General features: G+C 46.1%; 1 protein-coding gene across 2 annotated transcripts; it reads right to left on the bottom strand.

The window, feature by feature from the left end:
• LOC310696494 (perilipin-3-like) lies at positions 1–13,514 on the bottom strand. Of its 2 annotated transcripts, XM_083482076.1 has the most exons (7): positions 13,437–13,514; positions 12,007–12,202; positions 10,718–10,800; positions 8,236–8,476; positions 4,110–4,327; positions 3,156–3,296; positions 1–876 (listed from the first exon to the last, which is right to left on the bottom strand). In XM_083482076.1, exons 1-7 carry the CDS (start codon positions 13,497–13,499, stop codon positions 529–531), a joined length of 1,290 nt encoding a protein of 429 aa, XP_083338202.1. In that variant the 5' UTR covers positions 13,500–13,514; the 3' UTR covers positions 1–528. The 2 variants fall into 2 exon arrangements, 1 of the variants encoding a protein (XP_083338202.1); XR_014520568.1 differs by lacking the exons at positions 3,156–3,296; positions 4,110–4,327; positions 8,236–8,476; ... (1 more) ...; positions 12,007–12,202; positions 13,437–13,514 and adding an exon at positions 1,343–1,501.
• Positions 13,515–20,217: the final 6,703 nt, after the last annotated feature.

A 20,217-nucleotide genomic window follows, 5' to 3' on the forward strand; every position in this document is an offset into this window, starting at 1 on the left:
GCTTTTCACCACTCTTTATTTATAAAATACTCAAGACACATTTAAATAGCACTGCATCGGTATTTGCCCCTCACATGGCAGGCCCCTTAAGATTTCTGCAGCTCGCCAGACAAGGTCAAGTTGAACCTTTGGATTTGTAGATATAAGGCTTTGCTCAATATAATTATCAAAAAGGAGTACAGTTGTGTACACACCATAGATTTAAAGCACATGGTCTCCCCAAAGGATCCTGGCAACTGTAGATTGCTCTTCACAGAGCACCCCTAACAAATTACAGTTCCCAGGATTTTGGAAGGTGGGGGTGAAGTCATGAACTTTAAACATACGGTGCGTGCAAATTTGATAAACAGTTTGTTTTAAAACATTTGGAAGCATCTCTCATTCCCTAAAAACATCACCAGTCTAAGGAATTTACCATTAGGGACAATTTTAGTTCTTACACTTTTCCAGAAGGCAGAATCCTTATACTACATATTGGTCCAAGAGAAGTAGACAAGTTCCAAGCAGAACCGCACGTCTGGCACTCTTTTAGGCCTCTGCCTTTGCCTCCTTTTCAGGTTCTTCCATAGAGGTTTGAGCAGAATAAAAAGACCTAGCCACCAGTGTTGTCAAAATCACGTATTCCATGGTCTCAAATACGGTCTCCTGGGCCTTCTCAATCTTCTCCTGGCTCTCCTTCAGGCTACCACTGGGAAGGTCCTTCAAGGATTTGGCACCAGAGAGGGTCTCCTGCAGCTCTTCCATGCTGCTATATGTTTGCTGCACCTTTTCTAGGAGATCAACAGGGAAGCCCTGCACGTTAGCCAAGAATGTCTGGCAGATATTCCGCATCTGTTGGCTGATGCCGTAGGTCAATCTTAGAACCTGCGATTCTGCCTGCCATGGAGTGGAAGGGAAGAGAGAACTTGTTAGATGACATGTTTATCCTACACCACCCTAAGCTTTCAGTACAAGTATTTGAGAGAGGCTAAGAAAGAAAGCAGGGACACAGGTGGCACTGTGGGTTAAACCACTTGCCAATCAGAAGGTTGGCGGTTCGAATCCCTGCGACGGGGTGAGCTCCCGTTGCTCGGTCTCTGCTCCTGCCAACCTAGCAGTTCGAAAGCACCTCAAAGTGCAAGTAGATAAATAGGTACCGCTCCGGCGGGAAGGTAAACGGCGTCTCCATGCGCTGCTCTGGTTCGCCAGAAGCGGCTTAGTCATGCTGGCCACATGAACCGGAAGCTGTATGCTGGCTCCCTCAGCCAATAAAGCGAGATGAGCGCCGCAACCCCAGAGTCGTCCGCGAGTGGTCAGGGGTCCCTTTACCTTTACTTTTAAGAAAGAAGGCACTTCTACTTACTCATGCACTGAACGGCAGTACTGATTTCTCTACAAGGCTGCAACCGTCCATGTTGCTTGGCACATACCACTCCAGTGCTCTGGAGCCATTTTCGGAGGCTGCAGGCTGGGGGAAGTCAAGCAATACTTCCCCTTCTGCCCATGTGAGAGGCCAGAGAGATGCTTTTTGCGCAAGTGAAGGAACTTTGAACCAACCCTTGGCATTGTCTTCATTCATGTTTGCAGAGAACTGCGGCAAATATTTGCACAAACATCTCACTCTTCAGGAAGGCTAGATTCCACCCACCCCAAATCCAGCAACTTTGCCCGGGACAAAAGTTACTTAGCATCAGAAATGCAGCAAAGGAAACTGCCCTGTACCAAGTCAGAACATTGGTCCATATAGCCAAGTGTTTACACTAGGGGAGGGTGGGAAACTTATAACCTTCAGGTGTTGTTTGATCCCAACTCCTATCAGCACCAGCCCATGGTTGGGGGTGAGGAGAGCAAGCTGGATTTAGAAGAGGCAGAGGAACTAGAGACCAAATTGCAAACATGTGCTGGATTATGGAGAAAGCTAGAGAGTTCCAGAAAGACACCTACTTCTGCTTCATTGACTATGCAAAAGCCTTTGACTGTGTCGACCACAGCTAACTATGTCAAGTTCTTAAAGAAATGGGAGTGCCTGATCACCTCATCTGTCTCCTGAGAAATCTCTATGTGGGACAAGAAGCTACAGTTAGAACTGGATATGGAACAACTGATTGGTTCAAAATTGGGAAAGGAGTATGGCAAGGCTGTATATTGTCTCCCTGCTTGTTTAACTTATGTGCAGAATTCATCATGCGAAAGGCTGGGCTGGATGAATCCCTAGCCGGAATTAAGATTGCCAAAAGAAATATCAACAACCTCAGATATGCAGATGACACAACATTGATGGCAGAAAGTGAGGAGGAATTAAAGAACCTTTTAATGAGGGTGAAAGAGGAGAGTACAAAATATGGCCTGAAGCTCAACATAAAAAAAACTAAGATCATGGCCACTGGTCCCATCACCTCCTGGCAAATAGAAGGGGAAGAAATGGAGGCAGTGAGAGATTTTACTTTCTTGGGCTCCATGATCTGCAGATGGTGACAGCAGCCACAAAATTAAAAGACGCAACATCTTAAAAAGCAGAGACATCACCTTGCCAACAAAGGTCCGTATAGTTAAAGCTATGGTTTTCCCAGTAGTGATGTATGGAAATGAGAGCTGGACCATAAAGAAGGCTGATTGCCAAAGAATTGATGCTTTTGAATTACGGTGCTAGAGGAGACTCTTGAGAGTCCCGTGGACTGCAAGTAAGGAAATCAACTTTGAGAGCTCACTGGAAGGACAGATCGTGAAGCTGAGACTCCAATACTTTGGCCACCTCATGAGAAGAGAAGACTCCCTGGAAAAGACCCTGATGTTGGGAAAGATGGAGGGCACAAGGAGAAGGGGATGACAGAGGATGAGATAGTTGGATAGAGTTATCAAAGCTACCAGCATGAGTTTGACCAAACTGTGGGAGGCAGTGGAAGACAGGAGGGCCTGGCGTGCTCTGATCCATGGGGTCACGAAGAGTCGGACACGACTAAACGACTAAACAACAACAACAACATCTGGAGGGACACAGGTTCTACATACTTGGTCTACAGCAGTGTTTGCCAAACTGGGGTCTCCAGCTGTTTTTGGACTACATTTCCCATCATCCATGACCCCTGGTCCTGCTAGCTAGGGATGATGGGTGTTGTAGTCTAAAAACAGCTGGAGACCCAAGTTTGGGAAACACTGTTGCTACCTCTAAAGCATACCTCTGAGAGACTCTCTTCATAGCTCTGGCTCGGCATTGGAAGACTCCCATTCCACTCCACCAAGATTGGTTCCATTTCCTTCTGGTGATTAGCAACTTTAGGATTCAGTTGCCTATCCAGAGACTGCAAGGTGTACTTTATCTGGAAAGGCATTTTCAAAATATTACCATTCAATATAAAGAAGTATCTTGCAGCTATTGTTGACCAATAGCTTGAACTCCATTCAGCCACTCCCATTCCATCTTTCATTAGAGACCTTTTCAAGCATTATCTTAAAAGCCACTTCAATGTTCTGCCACAGAAGTTAGTAAAGAGGTGGGCAGGAGTTACAGTACAGTGGTACCTCAGGTTACATACGCTTCAGGTTACAGACTCCGCTAACCCAGAATTAGTACCTTTGCTTCAGGATGAGAACAGAAATCGTGCTCTGGCGGCACGGTAGCAGCAGGAGGCCCCATTAGCTAAAGTGGTGCTTCAGGTTAAGAACAGCTTCAGGTTAAGAACGGACCTCCGGAACGAATTAAGTATTTAACCTGAGGTACCACTGTATTGGATTAGACTTTCAAGAGTGTTCAGCTGAGTACTCACTATACTCATCTCTGCTCCAAGGGAAGTCTGGAGAGCAGCGGCACAAAATGAGCCTTTTCAGTGGTGGCTTCTCTTTGGTGGAATCCACTCCTAAGGGAGGCAAGCCTGGCACCACCATTAATATCTTTATTTAAGTGCCAAGCATTTCTGTCTCAGTGGTTATTCCAAACACCACTTGCCCAGACCCCATTAACCCTTCTGCATATCTCATGGCGTTGGACTACAAGTTCCATCATCTCCAGCCATTGGTCATGCAGGCTGGGGCTGATGGGAGTTGTAGTCCAGCAACTTCTGGAGTTCACCATGGTGGGGCTACCTCTGTCCTATAGGCAGATCTTGGAACCAGAGGAGTAGTTCAGTTCTTACCAACAAAACAGCTTCTTGAAGTTGGAAGAGTATCTCCTGTGTGCTTCGCTTGATCCTTTGCATCTTTGCCCGAGAACTCTGGTAGACTCTGTGTCGGAAGAAGGCCGAGAGCGCGCCCAAGCGCCGATAGTAACTCTCCTCCTCCTTCTCCTTTTTGACAGGAGCTGTTTCAGCAACTTCTTCAGGGTTGTTTATCACCATAGAGGCTGCGAGGGCAGCTAGAAAAGAACATACACGGTCTTGACATGCTAAGTGGCTATTTATTTCTGCTACCCCCATAAACCTACCGTATTTTTCGCTCTATAGGATGCACCCAACCATAGGACGCACCTTGTTTTAGAGGGGGAGAACAAGAAAAAAAATTCTCCCCCTCTCTGCTCAGTGCCCCTTCAGCGAAGGGGCAGGAGAAACGGAGCCCCTTCCATTTCTCCTCCCACTTCGCTGAAGCAGCGCTGCGCAGAGAGGAGGATAAATTTTTTTCTTGTTCTCCTTCTCTAAAACAAGGTGCGTTCAAGGTGCGTTCAGTCGCCTTCAGTGAAGGCAACCCGAAGTCTCCAGAGTGCAGTGGGAGTTCCTGCTGTGCTCTGGAGGCTTCAGGCAACTACCTTGGAAGCATGGAGAGTGAGGGGTCGGTGCACACTGACCCCTCTCGCTCTCCAGGCTTCAGTGAAGGCAACCTGAAGCCTCTGGAGGGTTCGGGTTCCTTTCAACCTGCTCTTTGGGGCTGGCGGGGGGAAGCACTGCTCTCCCCCACCGCCAGCCCCAAAGAGCAGGTCAGGGAGCAGCGGGAAGGCTGCACGCAGCCTTCCCGCTGCTCCCTGAGCTTGTGGGGCTGGCGGTGGGGGGGAAGCGCTGCTTTCCCCCACCGCCAGCCTCAAAGATCCCTGAAGCCTTCGGAACGCAGCGCGAGTTCCCGCTGCGCTCCACAGGCTTCGGGTTCCTTTTGCTGAAGCCGGGAAAGCAAGACTTCATTCGCTCCATATTACGCACACACATTTCCCCTTAATTTTTGGAGGGGAAAAAGTGTGTCCTATAGAGCGAAAAACACGGTACCTTTTTACCAATTACCTGGCTATAGCAGAACCAATGTAAACAAGCTCAGAGCATCTTTTACCCATCTAGCTTTATGGTTTCGCATGATGATCATACAGCTCCGTATTGATTTTTTAAAGAAAGATTTATAACCCAATTTTGCTATAGCCCAATTTTGTCTCCACAAATAATCCACTCAAAACAACTCCCCCAAACCATACGCCAACCATTAATATACAAGTTAACAAAACTAAAATCCAAAAAAAGGTTCCATGGCAGGCTGCAACATCCATCTTAGGACTGTTTAACCAGTTATATACCTTAGCAAGTCAGAAGGTGAACATATATCACAGTCTACCGGTCATAGAAAATACTGTATTCTCCTCGGGGCAGGGACTTGTATTTGGTTGTAATGTGCCAGGTGCATGAATGGAAAATGTTTTAAGATTTATTTATTTTTAAACTGTCTAAGACAAGCAACTGACAAGCAATGGTCAAATCACACCATTGGTCCCATCTGACTCATTACGGTCTAGCAACAACACACAAACGTTTCAGACAGGAGACTTTCCCAGTCCTAGTTGAAAGCTGAACCTGGGAACTTTTTTAAAACATAAAAACACCAAGATGGCTGTTATGTACTGAGTTGAATAGGATCCAAAATGCAGCAGTCTGATTGGTCCTAGAACAATGCAGAAGTATGATTGGTCCGCAGGAGCCACCCAATCCAGCTCCAGGTGGAAGTGAATCCACAACCTGATTGGCCCACGGGAGAATCCCAGAATTAGCCAATCACGTGCGGCCCATTGTGTAAATAATGTATATAAAGCAGATATTTTGGGGGAACTTTCATTCCTCACTACCATGAGCTGAATAAAGAGCATGAAATCCATACTCGACTCTGAGTATATTTCAACGGCATTCTGGAAATCTGTTCAGGATGCAGAGTCCCCCCTGTGATGCTTGAGACCATCTTTTTTCTAAAGTCCTGAGATGTATTCTGGTCAACTTTCTGCCCCCCACAATGTTCTTGAACTGGTACATTTTTTATTTCACTTCTAAAAATGTTAATATACCGAGGAGATTCTGGCAAGCTGTGGTGGAGGATGGCTGAATTCCACCACCACCATACATTCTGGGATCAGAGGTTGAGATGGGAGTAATCAGTCTCCCTACACTCCCTGGCCCCAATTTCAGAAGGAAGGAGGGGCTGGGGGCGCTGGATGGAAAGCCCGGAACGTTTCTTGGCAACTCTCCAAAGTTGCCTCCATTTAACAGCAAGCTTCCAATTCTTAAGATGAAAAATTGGATTTAAATTTTGGACATGATCTGAGCGAAGGGGTAGAAACTACTCTGCTAATTAATTCAGCCACTGAGGTGCTAAAAAGGATTTGAATGGTTAAGGATTAACACCTATGTAGACTTGGTATATTGGAACTAAAAGGGGGGGGGTGCGAGCCTCCTTTGTTATTATATTTTGTTTTGCTATGTTATATTGCAAAATCCTCCTCTGAAAGAACCAACTGTCCGATTATTTATAGCAAGCGAGACTGGAGAGGTGGTGTATTTGGTGATATAATATGACTAATACAGTGGTACCTCAGGTTACGTACGCTTCAGGGTACATATGCTTCAGGTTACAGACTCCGCGAACCCAGAAATAGTGCTTCAGGTTAAGAACTTGGCCTCAGGATGAGAACAGAAATCAGGCTCCGGCGGCGGGAGGCCCCATTAGCTAAAGTGGTCCTTCAGTTAAGAACAGTTTCAGGTTAAGAATGGACCTCCGGAACGAATTAAGTACTTAACCCGAGGTACCACTGCAATCATTAACTGTGTGGAAATAACAATTATTCAAAAGTGGAAAACCAAGTTCAAAGTATTTGTCTGCAGATATATTTGGAAGAGGATAAAGAGTTTCCCAACTTTGATTTGGAGAATGACTGGAGAGACGCCAAAAAAGCTTTGGAAGTTTGCCTGGAATTAGAATCGGATGACGCAACTCCAATTACGGTAACCAAGCGGCCATGACTGGAAGTAGATCAGCTTGTCGAATTAAATACAGAGCCTGAGGGGGATAGGTGCCTTTTAATATCTTACTTAATATTTGCATTCCCAGTTTTATATGGCAAAGCTTCCCTGGACAGGTTAACCCTTTGAAGGACAGCTGGTCTTAAAAGCATTGGGCGGATGCCTTGATTTGATTTGATTTGATTTGATCTGGACTGATGCCTTGATTTGATTTTATCTGCTGCCCGAGGTGAGAAGATTTTTGGACTGGCTTGGCGGAAACATCATTTTGTGAAGAGATATTGTGAACATGCAGATGGAACTCTGGACATAAATTCCACACAGAATATATTGTTTTGTTTTTTCTCGCTTGTTTGATAAACTCAGAGGCTGTGAAAAATAATGAGGATTAACATTGGAATGATTTATGGGAACTATCACAAAAATTATGAAAGCAGTAGAAGATAATCAGACCCTCAGAACATGGGAAGATACCTCCAATTTTTTTTATACTTTGGAATAATATTTGGACTGTTTCATTATTGAATAATGTGTATAATTTGGAATATTTACTATGGTTTGATTGGATTATTAAAGTGGAAAATTTAATAAATAATATTTTTTCAAAAATAAAAATGTTAATATACCACTAAATCACACACTAAATCAAAGTGGTTTACAATTATTATCTATAATAATAATAATAATTATTCGTTATTTGTACCCAGCCCATCTGACTGGGTTGCCTCAGCCACTCTGGGCAGCTATAATCTACAATATTATGGCATTTTTTTAAATAACTTCAGTAGACCAGATTTCAGACAGTGAGATGGATAATAAGTATTTGGCCCATACCTTAATAAATAATAATCCAACAGGATATTAAAAACACAATAAAACATCAAACATTAAAAGCTTCCCTAAGCAGGGCTGCCTTCAGATGTCTTCTAAAAGTCAGAGTTTTAGAAGTTTATTTCCTTGACATCTGGTGGGAGGGCGTTCCACAGGGCGGGTGCCACTGCCGAGAAGGCCCTCTGCCTGGTTCTAAATACATTCTCCCCCACATAAGCAGCTGCAATGGTCTCACCTAGTTCTTCATCTGTTACTGGCAGGTAATATTCTATCATCTCCACAGATGCCTCTATCATGTGGTCAATACCACTTGTCACCATCTGCTTCATATTGCCCTCCATCACGGTGTTCATGCCAACCACCACTGCAGACACGGCCATCTTCATCCTCTCCTGGGCAGCCTCTTTGACCCCACCTGCTAGACCTGACACTGTATCCTTGGCACCCAGGACAAGGCCTCTGGCATTCAGTACTACCTGCAGAAGGAATTTTTAAATGATATTCTCACATCAAGAAAGAAGAGAAGTGAAACTCCAAGCCAAGAACCAGAGTAGAGCCCCTCCCAAGTAGATCTGGAAGGATCTCTAGTTTCCTAGTCATCGACTCCAATTTGATTCACCCCATCAATGGATGGGGTGCTGGAATTATGGTGCTGGAGGAGACTCTTGAGAGTCCCATGGACTGCAAGAAGATCAAACCTATCCATTCTGAAGGAAATCAGCCCTGAGTGTTCACTGGAAGGACAGATCCTGAAGCTGAGGCTCCAATACTTTGGCCACCTCATGAAAAGAGAAGACTCCTTGGAAAAGACCTTGATGTTGGGAAAGATGGATGGCACAAGGAGAAGGGACGATAGAGGACGAGATGGTTGGATAGTGTTCTCAAAGCTACCAGCATGAGTCTGACCAAACTGCGGGAGGCAGTGGAAGACAGGAGTGCCTGGCGTGCTCTGGTCCAGGGGGTCACGAAGAGTCGGACACGACTAAACGACTCAACAACAACAACAATCAATGGATGGCAGTAATTCTACACACACGCAACCCTGAGGGGAAGATGTTTATTCCGCCCCCCTTTCAGCACTGATAGATAGGCGATTGTTAGGAACAATCAAAAGAAATATGAGAAATTGTGCCACAGGGCACAACAAGTGAATCCTGTCAAGTTTCTACATGTAAAACTCCTGATATTATCTTGGCAGTTTAATTGTGATAGATGGTACATTGAAATGTGACCCAAGTTGAAAGCTGTCTCATGCAGAGTCAGAGCATTGGCCTGTTGGGCTCCTTCAGACCAGAGTTTTGTTGTGTCAAGATCATGTTGTCGAATACACCCACAACAGTTCACGACTGATGGATTTATTCTGCTTTATTAGCTGTTCTGTGATGCGTCCCCAACGCTACCACGTTATTGCTGCCTGGGGGAGTTATAGCACACTGCAAGCAGGACAATAAATATATACAGTGGTACCTCGGGTTAAGTACTTAATTTGTTCTGGAGGTCCGTTCTTAACCTGAAACTGTTCTTAACCTGAAGCACCACTTTAGCTAATGGGGCCCTCCTGTTGCCGCCACATGATTTCTGTTCTCATCCTGGAGCAAAGTTCTTAATCCGAGGTACTATTTCTGGGTTAGCGGAGTCTGTAACCTGAAGCGTACGTAACCTGAAGCGTATGTAACCCGAGGTACCACTGTACAGTCATACCTCGGGTTACAGACGCTTCAGGTTGCGTTTTTTCGGGTTATGGACTGCCGAAACCAGAACGGGTTACTTCCGGGTTTCGGCGGTTGCACATGCGCAGAAGCGCTAAATCGTACTTTGCGCATGCGCAGAAGCGCCAACTCGCAACCTGCGCGTGCTCAGATGCAGAGCTGCGGGTTGCGATCGTGCATCCCGCACGGATCACGTTTGCAACCCGAGTGTCCACTGTATATATAAAAACCAGAACATTTGTGGTTAAAAAACAAAAAGTTCTGGGATTTCAGCAGGAAGTTACAGGATATGCACTGCTTGGAAATGAAGCAGTGTGACCACCGCTATAATTTTGGCAGGAACAAACTGTAACGAAAGTGGGAATGTGCATGATCACCCCAATAGCATCAGGGCACAAATAATCACAAATGTGTAACAGAAAGGATGCCGGGGATTGGGGGCATAGCTGTCAACCGTCCCTTATTTGGCGGGAAAGTTCCTTATCCCAGCGCCGTGTCCCACTGCTGTTCCTTACTGATGATGTCCCTTAAATTTCCCGAGTTTCAAAGGAAGCAGCTCCTCTCCCTCCCTCCCTGCCGGCCAGGGAGGAGGGAGGCTCCAACTGTGTTGCTTGGCTGCAATGCTCACCCAATAAGAAGTCTAAGAACAACTGGGGAGTGGAGCTTGCATGCCTTGTGCCTGGCCGTGTTGCCTGGGGACTCGCCTTTGCTCAGTGCTTCCCAGCGGAGAGGTGACGGTGGTTTTCCTTGCTGCATCCCCTTCGCCGGGTTGCTACGCTGTGGGAACCACCACTTGAGGCTTCGTTTGGCTGCTGGCTGGGCTTTCTGCCTTTGGCTGAGAGGGGCTCAGAAGTTGAACATAGCTGTGCTCTGAAAATCCCTTATTTTGGCTGCTGATCCCTTATTTTCGAGGCTGCTGGTCCCTTATTTTCAAATCTGTAAGTTGACAGCTATGATGGGGGGGGGGTGTGACTGTCTACACAGAAGAAGCAGAGGTAGAGGCATTACCTTTTCAATAGTCTGCTGCACAACAGGCAGAGTCTCTTGCAGTTTGTCAAGTCCCTGGCAGGCGTAGGTATTTGCTGAAACGACTGTTGAAAGAGAAGAAGCCATTTAGCCTTTCGCTGGCTGCCTCATCGCTTCCTTCAAAATCAAAACTTACTTGAAAACCAGGTTGCAACTTAGAAGTTGACTTGGTGCATTTTCAACTCAGCTTTCAAAGCTAAAAGGGACACGGGTGGCACTGTGGTTTAAACCACTGAGCCTCTTGGGCTTGCCGATTGGAAGGCCGGTGGTTCGAATCCCCGTGTCAGGGTGAGCTTCTGTTGCTCTGTCTCAGCTCCTGCCAACCTAGCAGTTCAAAAGCATACAGGCACAAGTAGATAAATAGATACCACTGCAGTGGGAAGATAAACGGCGTTTCCGTGCACTGTGGTTTCCGTCACGGTGTTCTGTTGTGCCAGAAGCGGTTTAGTCGTGCTGGCAACATGACCCGGAAAGCTGTGGACAAACACCGGCTCCCTCAGCCTGAAAAGCGATTTGAGCGCCACAACCCCATCATCACCTTTGACTGGACTTAACCGTCCAGGGGTCCTTTACCTTTACCTAAAACTAAAATGATGACCGAGTGCAATCAAAGCACAGGTTAGTTTTACTTCAGCCTTTTAATGGGACGTATTTGGTTTTCAATATTGTATTTGCACTGCAATATCGTAATTAAAATGTAAGGTAAAGGTAAAGGGACACCTGACCATTAGGTCCAGTCGTGGCCAACTCTGGGGTTGCGGTGCTCATCTCGCTTTATTGGCCGAGGGAGCCGACGTACATCTTCTGGGTCATGTGGCCAGCATGACTAAGCCGCTTCTGGTGAACCAGAGCAGCACACGGAAATGCCGTTTACCTTCCCGCCAGAGTGGTACCTATTTATCTACTTGCACTTTGACGTGCTTTCAAACTGCTAGGTGGGCAGAAGCAGGGACCGAGCAATGGGAGCTCACCCCGTCAGAGGGATTCGAACCGCCGACCTTCTGATCGGCAAGTCCTATGCTCTGTGGTTTAACCCACAGCGCCACCCGCATCCCTAATTAAAATGTATATAATCATATTTTGTATTTGTGGTATATATAAACATTGTATAATAGCCCACCCTTTTATCACACATCGAAGGATGGGGAGATTAGAATGGATTTCTAGCTTACATTGCCGGTACTGAGGAGCCTTGGGACATCCACACCTAAATGAGAGAGGGAGCCAAAACATTCCTATGAGTAGAAACTATCAAGCCAGGATTTACTTACTCTGAGGTTCAAGTTTATTCAGGACGGGCTGTGCACTGCTCACTGCCGAGGAGGCAATCTTCTTTAGTCCAACTTCTGCCATACCACAGACTGCATGGATAGCTGGATGGGACTCCTTTGCAGAGTTATAAGTAGTGGAAAGGATCTCGCAGGTAATGCTGACCAGGGGCAGATCAGTTAGCCTTTGTATGACACACTGGGAAGAGATACTGCATTGAGTCACCACCTTCTTAGACCCTAGAGAAGATGCTAAACTGCTGCTTTCTTGGGACTGTAAGAGTTATTGTCAAAAAGCATCTTCACAAAGGCCAGCGGTAGTGAAGGTCCGAGTCTCGTGTGTGCCTTGAGCACGTCTAGCTTAGTGTGAGTGAATCGTAAAGCTTAGAACTCTATCTTCCTCTCACCACTTCTGTGTTTTGACTGTCAGCGTAATTACCGTATTTTTCGCTCCATAGGACGCACTTTCCCCCTCTTAAAAACTAAGGGGAAAAGTCTGTGCGTCTTATGGAGCGAATGCAGGGGGGAGGCAGGCAGGAAAAGCCCCCAAGAGCTGCACACAAGCTTCACGCGGCTCTTGTGGGCTTTTTCCCAGGAGGGAGAAGGGACTGACACAGCCAGTCAGTTCCTTCTCCCTCCTCATAGAAAAGCCCACAGGAGCCACACGCTCCTTAAAGGATGGCGAGGCTGTGCAAGGCTAAAGAGGAAGCCAAGGCAGCGGGCGGGTTGGATCGCGCTCGCTGCCTTGGCTTCTTTAGCCACGCTGGAGAGTTTAGCTCCCTGCTGGAGAGGTTGCAGAAGCTATGGCAGAGGCCAAGACAGCCAGCGGGATAGATCCCGCTCGCTGTCTTGGCTTCTTTGCTCTTTGGGGCTGGGGGGGGGGGGACCTGGGCTTCCCCCGCAGCCCCGAGAAGCTCTGAGAGAAGATTTTTTTTATTGATTTCCCCCTCTAAAAACTAGGTGCGTCTTGTGGTCCGGTGCGTCCTATAGAGCGAAAAATACGGTATACTAGGCAGCTTCTACTGTAGGCGGAATATTTTGCTCTGCAGAATGACCTGGGCTGGGCTCCTTTAAGAGTTCATAACAGAGGCATGGAAGCCTCCATGTTTTTGTTTTTAAAAAGGCATTGTAGCTCTAGTCAGATTTGGAGTACAGCTGCCTGCAGTTACTGTCAAGTAAGAATACAAAACACCAGAAAATCCTTCCTTGTGTAGTGTCACTCTTTGGGGAGGAAGTAGTTAGACTAACTTTTAATGTTTGATGCATTACTGTATTTTAATATTTTGTTGGAAGCTGCCCAGAGTGGCTGGGGAAGCCCAGCCAGATGGACGGGGCATAAATAAATTATTATTCTTATTCTTATTCTTCTTCTTATTATTATTAACTTGCTGTTTGAGTCTAAAGCTTAAATGGTGCAGCAAGGACCACCTTACCTGTTGTCCCTTTTCGGTGACCTCATGGCTCTCAGCTTTTCCAATTCCTTCATTATTAGACATGGCGAAGATGAAATGTCACTGCAGAAAGCTAAAGAGAAGCGCCAGCTATCAGAAGAAGGTCCATTCGCATTGCACACAGTGGAGAAAGTACTCAGAAACCTACTTGAGAACTGCCACTTAAGGTGGTCTGTTTTGCAGGGAGCATTAAGAGTCAATGCAAGTTTTCTACATAGATTCCTTCCAGCATCCCCACACTGCTCTCTCACAATCCCTCCTGAACACAGCCTTCCCCATGATGACCCTTTTAACCACCACACAGTGTACCCAAGAGGTCAAACAAAATAAAGGTAAAGGTTACTACAGGTGTGTTAAGTTATCTTCTGGCGGTTCCCTCACTGCGAGAAGCCAAGTTACAGGGAACCAGGCAGAGGGCCTTCTCAGTAGTGGCGCCCTCCCTGTGGGATGCCCTCCCACCAGATGTCAAAGAGAACAACAACCACCAGACTTTTAGAAGACATATGAAGGCAGCCCTGTTTAGGGAAGCTTTTAATGTTTGATGTATTACAGTATTTTAATATTTTTTTGGAAGCCACCCAGAGTGGCTGGGGAAGCCCAGCCAGGTGGGCGGGGTATAAATAATAAATTATTATTATTATGTTGTTGTTGTTGTTGTTGTTGTTGTTGTTGTTGTTGTTGTTGTTGTTGTTGTTGTTGTTGTTGTTATCTTTACTCTAAATGAAGCTAACAGGTCTACTCCTTCCCTTTCTGGCATACCCAAGGTTTCCAGCTGTTTTGGACCACAATTCCCATCATCCCTGACCACTGGTCCTGTTAGATAGGGATGATGAGAGTTGTAGTCCAACAACAGCTGGAGACCTGAGAAAAATAATGTTGCTTTTTTATTGCCTTTTCAGAACAAATGTAGCTCTTATTAATTGCTTTTTTATAAAGGTCATGAGGCCAGAAGGCTATAATGGTTAGGGGATTTTTATCTGGGGATCTTCTAATATAGTCGTACCTTGGAAGTCAAACAGAATCCGCCCGACTTCCAAAACGTTCGAAAACCAAAGCACGGCTTTTGATTGGCTGCAGGAAGCCAACTGATGCTTTGCAGGTAAGATTCACCTTCTGTTGTGTGGGCAGGGCTGCCCCTCCCCCTACTGGCCAATCCCCTGGCAACGCCTCCCCAGGCAGGATTGGGCGATTGGCTGGGGTAGGCGGAGACCTCCAGGTATCCAGCCCGGGGAGGGCGAAGCCAGCCAGAACTACTGGGAGCCACATTGGGATCCGGGGGGCTGGGATCCAAGGTGCCCCCCCATTTGATGTGGGGAGCAGTCATTACAGATTGGAGCCAAAGCAGACACACATTTGCCCAAAGGCCATCCAGGAAGTTGATAGCAGAAGTTTGGATCGGACGCTTCCTTCTCCTAGCTCAGTCACAGAAAGAATTAGTTGGGAGAGATGCAATATTCCTGCACTACAAGCTTAGGACAGGAAACATTACAATCTAATCAGAGGAGGCTTTTACCCATGACATATGGGTTTCAGCACCCTCCACCTTGTGATAGGAATTTTGAGGTCTTAGATATATGGTAATGTTCATAAGCGTACCAACCAAGCACGTACATAGATCAGCACAGGAAGACCGAACTGGAACCATTTTGATTCCTAAACTGACCAAATGTTTTCCCTGCAAGGGGGTCAGGGAGCCTTCCCATTGTCTCAGGAATTGAGTAATCAGCATTTTAATGGGTGACAGACTATCAGGAAAGACAATCAGATAACCTGGCAAACAGGAGAAACAAGATTCAAAATTATGTTCTAGACCGCCTTTTTGTGATGTAGGTGTGATGTATCTGAGGGGTGGTCTTAGGTTACAGCCCTTCTGTGATGTATGTATGATGTTTCTGGGGGTGGTCTTGATCTACAGGGTGGCAATTTCAAAAGTCTTTATAAGGCCTTGCACGCCATTTTTCTGGGTTCCTCCTCCTTTCCTACGGGTGAGGGGAGCACCCTGTTGCAACAGATCAATAAAGATCAAAGCTTACTAGCTGCTTTGCTTCTCAATATTCTCTGGTTGGTCTCTGTTATTCTCTCCTACCAATAGGGAACCTATGTAAGGACTCTATATGGGCTCTTGGATACCCCATAAGGGAAAAGGGTAATTTTTGTTTACAACAACCTCTGAGGTAAGGCAGGCTGCAAGATGCCCTCCATTGCTTACTCCAAAGAAGTGCTGCTACCACCTGAAATTTTAATCCTTTGTCTGAATATGCAGAAGGTTCAGGCTGACAGTTTTACTTCTGGAGAACAAGAGGCCTTAAAGAAAGCCAGGTTAGCATCTGCACCAAGTGAGACAGATGGGGACTGCAAAAAGCCAATCCCAGGCTTATAGGTAAATATCCCAATGAAGTACAGTGGTACCTTGGGTTCTCAAACTTAATCCGTTCTGGAAGTCCGTTACAAAACCAAAGCATTACAAAACCAAGGCACGCTTTCCCATAGAAAGTAATGCAAAATGGATTAATCCGTTCCAGACTTTTAAAAAACAACGCCTAAAACAGCAATTTAACATGAATTTTACTAACGAGACCATTGATCCATAAAATGAAAGCAATAAAGAATGTACTGCAGTCACACAATCAATCCATCAGTAGCTGGACTGGGTTCAACACAGTCACAAAAACAAAACGAAAAAGAGCCGCAAAAACAGAAACGCAAAATAAATAGCAAAACCAGACAGACCTCAGCGTAACACTCAAAATGGAAGTGCGGCCCTCAAAACGGAAACATAACCCTCAAAATAGAGCACATTCGGCTTCTGAAAAAAAGTTTGCAAACCAGAACACTTACTTCCAGGTTTGCAGTATTTGGGTTCCAAGTGGTTTGAGTACCAAGGCGTTTGAGAACCCAGGTACCACTGTATATTTAGTGATCAAGAGAAATTCAAAAATGGAAAACTGCTGTTGCAAAGCAAAACCTAGAATTAACTAGCCAAGTCCTAAAATATGACAACTCACATTTTGAAGTAGATGACAGATGAGAGGGACCACCTGGGTTTCTGCAGTTGCCGAGTCAGCTGACTGAATGAAGGAAAAAGAATTGGGTAATCCCAGATATTTCTGTAGGGTAATAGCAAACTCCTCAAGAGGAGGGGAGAAAACACAAATAGTCCTATCAGATGGCCGGGGTGGGGGCTAGGCCTTCAGGTGAGCCTTACAGATAGTTAACAGCTTGCTGAGTCATGCAGAGATACAGGAACCCACCTCTGGATATAGAATGATGTGGATTTGGTGTCTATAGCGGCATGTTTATTTGGTTAGAGGCTTACTATAATGGGTTGTCAAAGGTTTTTCCATCTAACATCACTGAGACAAAATATTTGGGAACAGTCTCTGCAGTGTTGCCACTGAAAGTACTACAATCAAGAGTTTGCAGAGTGTTTCTCCTTGCATAAGACAAAAAGTCAGGACGCAACCCCTGCCATGCAAAACTTGCATTCACCTGGACCAACAGTTCATTTTCATTCATGCAAAGCCGGGGCAGAAAAGCCAACAGCCCTCCCCTCATTTGTCTCCAGGGCACTGTGGGTTAAACCACAGAGCCTAGGACTTGCCGATCAGAAGGTCGGCGGTTCGAATCCCCACGACGGAGTGCGCTCCCGTTGCTCGGTCCCTGCTCCTGCCAACCTAGCAGTTCGAAAGTATGTCAAGTGCAAGTAGATAAATAGGTACCACTCCAGCGGGAAGGTAAACGGTGTTTCCGTGCGCTGCTCTGGTTCGCCAGAAGTGGCTTAGTCATGCTGGCCACATGACCTGGAAGCTGTACGCAGGCTCCCTTGGCCAATAAAGCGAGATGAGTGCCGCAACCCCAGAGTCGGTCACGACTGGACCTAATGGTCAGGGGTCCCTTTACCTTTTATACTGCCACTAAATATGGGGGCTCCACCCAGCTACCATGTTACATGTTTCCACCCAGAAAGAACAGCTACTCCTTAAGCAGACACCCTCAAAGTCTAAAACAAAGTTTGTTTAAAAGGGTAATAAATGGAGCCGAGCAACCACAATAAAGCACATTCCAGGCAAGACAAAATTTCAAAGTCCAACAGCTTTAAGCTACCTAAAATCAGACTCCTACTTACTTCAGCCTCTAAGGTCACTTGCAGTACAAACCTTTCAAATCCACTGTGGTCTTATATACCAGTGGAGAGATTGTTAAAAGGCGGGCCATCCCTGACAGAACATTTAGAAATGCAACCAGAAACAATCTGTAGTGCTCTGTGGAGAAGGCTCCTGTACCTACTTACTGAGGAGCAAGGCTCATTGAACTCAGAGGGATTTACTTCTGATTAAACATACAATCATAGAGTGGAAGGGACCATGAGGGTCATCTATTCCAACCCTCTGTGATGCAGGAATCTTTGGCCCAATTTGGGATTCGAACCCAGGGCCTTAGAATAAAAGTCTCATGCTCTACCAACTGAGCTATTCCCTGTATTGAATCATGTACAGTTGTACCTTGGAAGACAAAGGGAATCTGTTCCGGAAGTCCGTTCGACTTCCAAAACATTCGCAAACCAAAGCTCGGCTTTTGATTGGCTGCAGGAAGCTCCAGCAGCCAATCGGAAGCTGCAGAAGCCATGTCGGACGTTCGGGTTCCAAAGAATGTTCGCAAACCGGAACAATCACTTCCGGGTTTGTGGCATTTGGGAGCCAAAATGTCCGAGTACCAAGGCCAGTCCTTTTTTTCTGGGGGGATGCAGGGGTACACATACCCCTAAACGTTTTGTGAATCTAAGTTTGGCCTCATTGAGGGGCAGTATTTCAATACAGTGGTACCTCGGGTTACATACGCTTCAGGTTACAAAGCTTCAGGTTACAGACTCCGCTAACCCAGAAATAGTACCTTGGGTTAAGAACTTTGCTTCAGGATGAGAACAGAAATCGTGCTCCGGCAGCGCAGCGGCAGCAGGAGGCCCCATTAGCTAAAGTGGTGCTTCAGGTTAAGAACAGTTTCAGGTTAAGAACGGACCTCCGGAATGAATTAAGTACTTAACCTGAGGTACCACTGTATAGGATCATGCTGTAAACTGAGAAATCTTTGGCTGGTAGTTTTCTCTCTTTGTGTTTTCACAGCCTCCTTGGGCAGGAGTTAGGTGGAGTTACTTATTGTATTTGCAGAATGGATCCTGACAGGGGCGCCATAGTCACACTTCCTTTCAACAGTAAGGCTGATCTGCAGCACAGGAAATCATTGTCAGACATCACTGCTATTGTGTTGTTTTTGTGCAGTAACCTCAATATGCATAAAATCAATGGATGGTTGTTGGGACCTATCAAGAGTGTCAGATAAGTGTAACAAGCTTCTGAGTTCTCTGAGGTGTAACACAAAGGATGGTGGGGCTGAAATAAAAAAACCTGAGCCACCCACATCCCATCCCTTCATCTTGTACCTGCATAAAAGGTAAAGGGACTCCTTACCATTAGGTCCATGACAGGTTACATACGCTTCAGGTTACAGACTCCGCTAACCCAGAAATAGTACCTCAGGTTAAGAACTTTGCTTCAGGATGAGAACAGAAATCGTGCTCCAGCGGTGCGGCGGCAGCAGGAGGCCCCATTAGCTAAAGTGGTGCTTCAGGTTAAGAACAGTTTCAGGTTAAGAATGGACCTCTGGAATGAATTAAGTACTTAACCTGAGGTACCACTGTAATTTGTAAATTTCTCCCATTCCTTATTAAAGTTTCTCTCTTCCTGGTTTCTGATTTTCCCGGTCATTTTCGCCATTTTGGTGTAGTCCATCATCTTCATCAGCCATTCGTCTCTGGTCGGGACTTTATCTTCGTTCCATCTCTGGGCCAGAAGTATCCGCGCTGCTGTCATCAAGTGAATAAATAGTCGTTTCTGCTCCTTTGGTATTTACATGCGACTGCTTTTGATTCAGAATGCAGGAGCCAAACTCTTGTCTGGTGTGATATGCTTACACCAGGTTAGCAGCCAGTCTTATTTCATCTTCATTTAGGGTAAAGGTAAAGGTAAAGAGACCCCTGAACATTAGGTCCAGTTGTTGACGACTCTGGGCTTGCAGTGCTCATCTCACTTTACTGGCCAAGGGAGCCAGCGTACAGCTTCCGGGTCATGTGGCCAGCATGACTAAACCACTTCTGGCGAACCAGAGCAGCGCATAGAAACGCCGTTTACCTTCCCACCGGAGCGGTACCTATTTATCTACTTGCACTTGACGTGCTTTCGAACTGCTAGGTTGGCAGGAGCAGGGACTGAGCAACGGGAGCTCACCCCGTCACGGGGATTCGAACTGCCAACCTTCTGGTTGGCAAGCCCTAGGCTCTGTGGTTTAACCCACAGCGCCACCTGCATTTAGGGTAGACAGGTGCTAAAACAGGGTTTCCCAAACTTGGGTCTCCTGCTGTTGGGACTACAATACCCATCATCCCTGACCACTGGTCCATCTAGGGATGATGGGAGTTGTAGTCCAACAACAACTGGAGACCAAAGTTTGGGGAACACTGTGCTAGAAAGAGGATATGGCTCATTCCCCTTTAAGAGTTGTGCAGAAGATGCCATTTCAGCAGGTGTAGCTTGTCATGCAAATTGCAGTGCCGAAATTCCCTCTTGTGCACTATTAAAGGTACAGGAGCCCTGTCCTCTGTCTAGCACTCAGACAGCAGACTGATCCCCTCAGCCTGATGGAAAGGACTTGGGGAAATTTAAAATGGTTTTGTTGAAGGGGCGGCATCGCCATTGAGAATAGCTTCAGA

This window comes from Podarcis liolepis (genome assembly GCF_965112155.1).
Source record: "Podarcis liolepis genome assembly, chromosome: 17".
NCBI lineage: Eukaryota > Metazoa > Chordata > Lepidosauria > Squamata > Lacertidae > Podarcis > Podarcis liolepis.

Coding starts and splice junctions, on each gene's coding strand:
- LOC310696494 (XM_083482076.1), bottom strand. CDS start 13,499: ATGTCTAATAATGAAGGAATTGGAAAAGCTGAGAGCCATGAGGTCACC. Junction 12,203..13,436: donor TCACCGAAAAGGGACAACAG/GTAAGGTGGTCC, acceptor ATCTCTTCCCAG/TGTGTCATACAAAGGCTAAC. Junction 8,477..10,717: donor TGCAGCAGACTATTGAAAAG/GTAATGCCTCTA, acceptor TTCCTTCTGCAG/GTAGTACTGAATGCCAGAGG.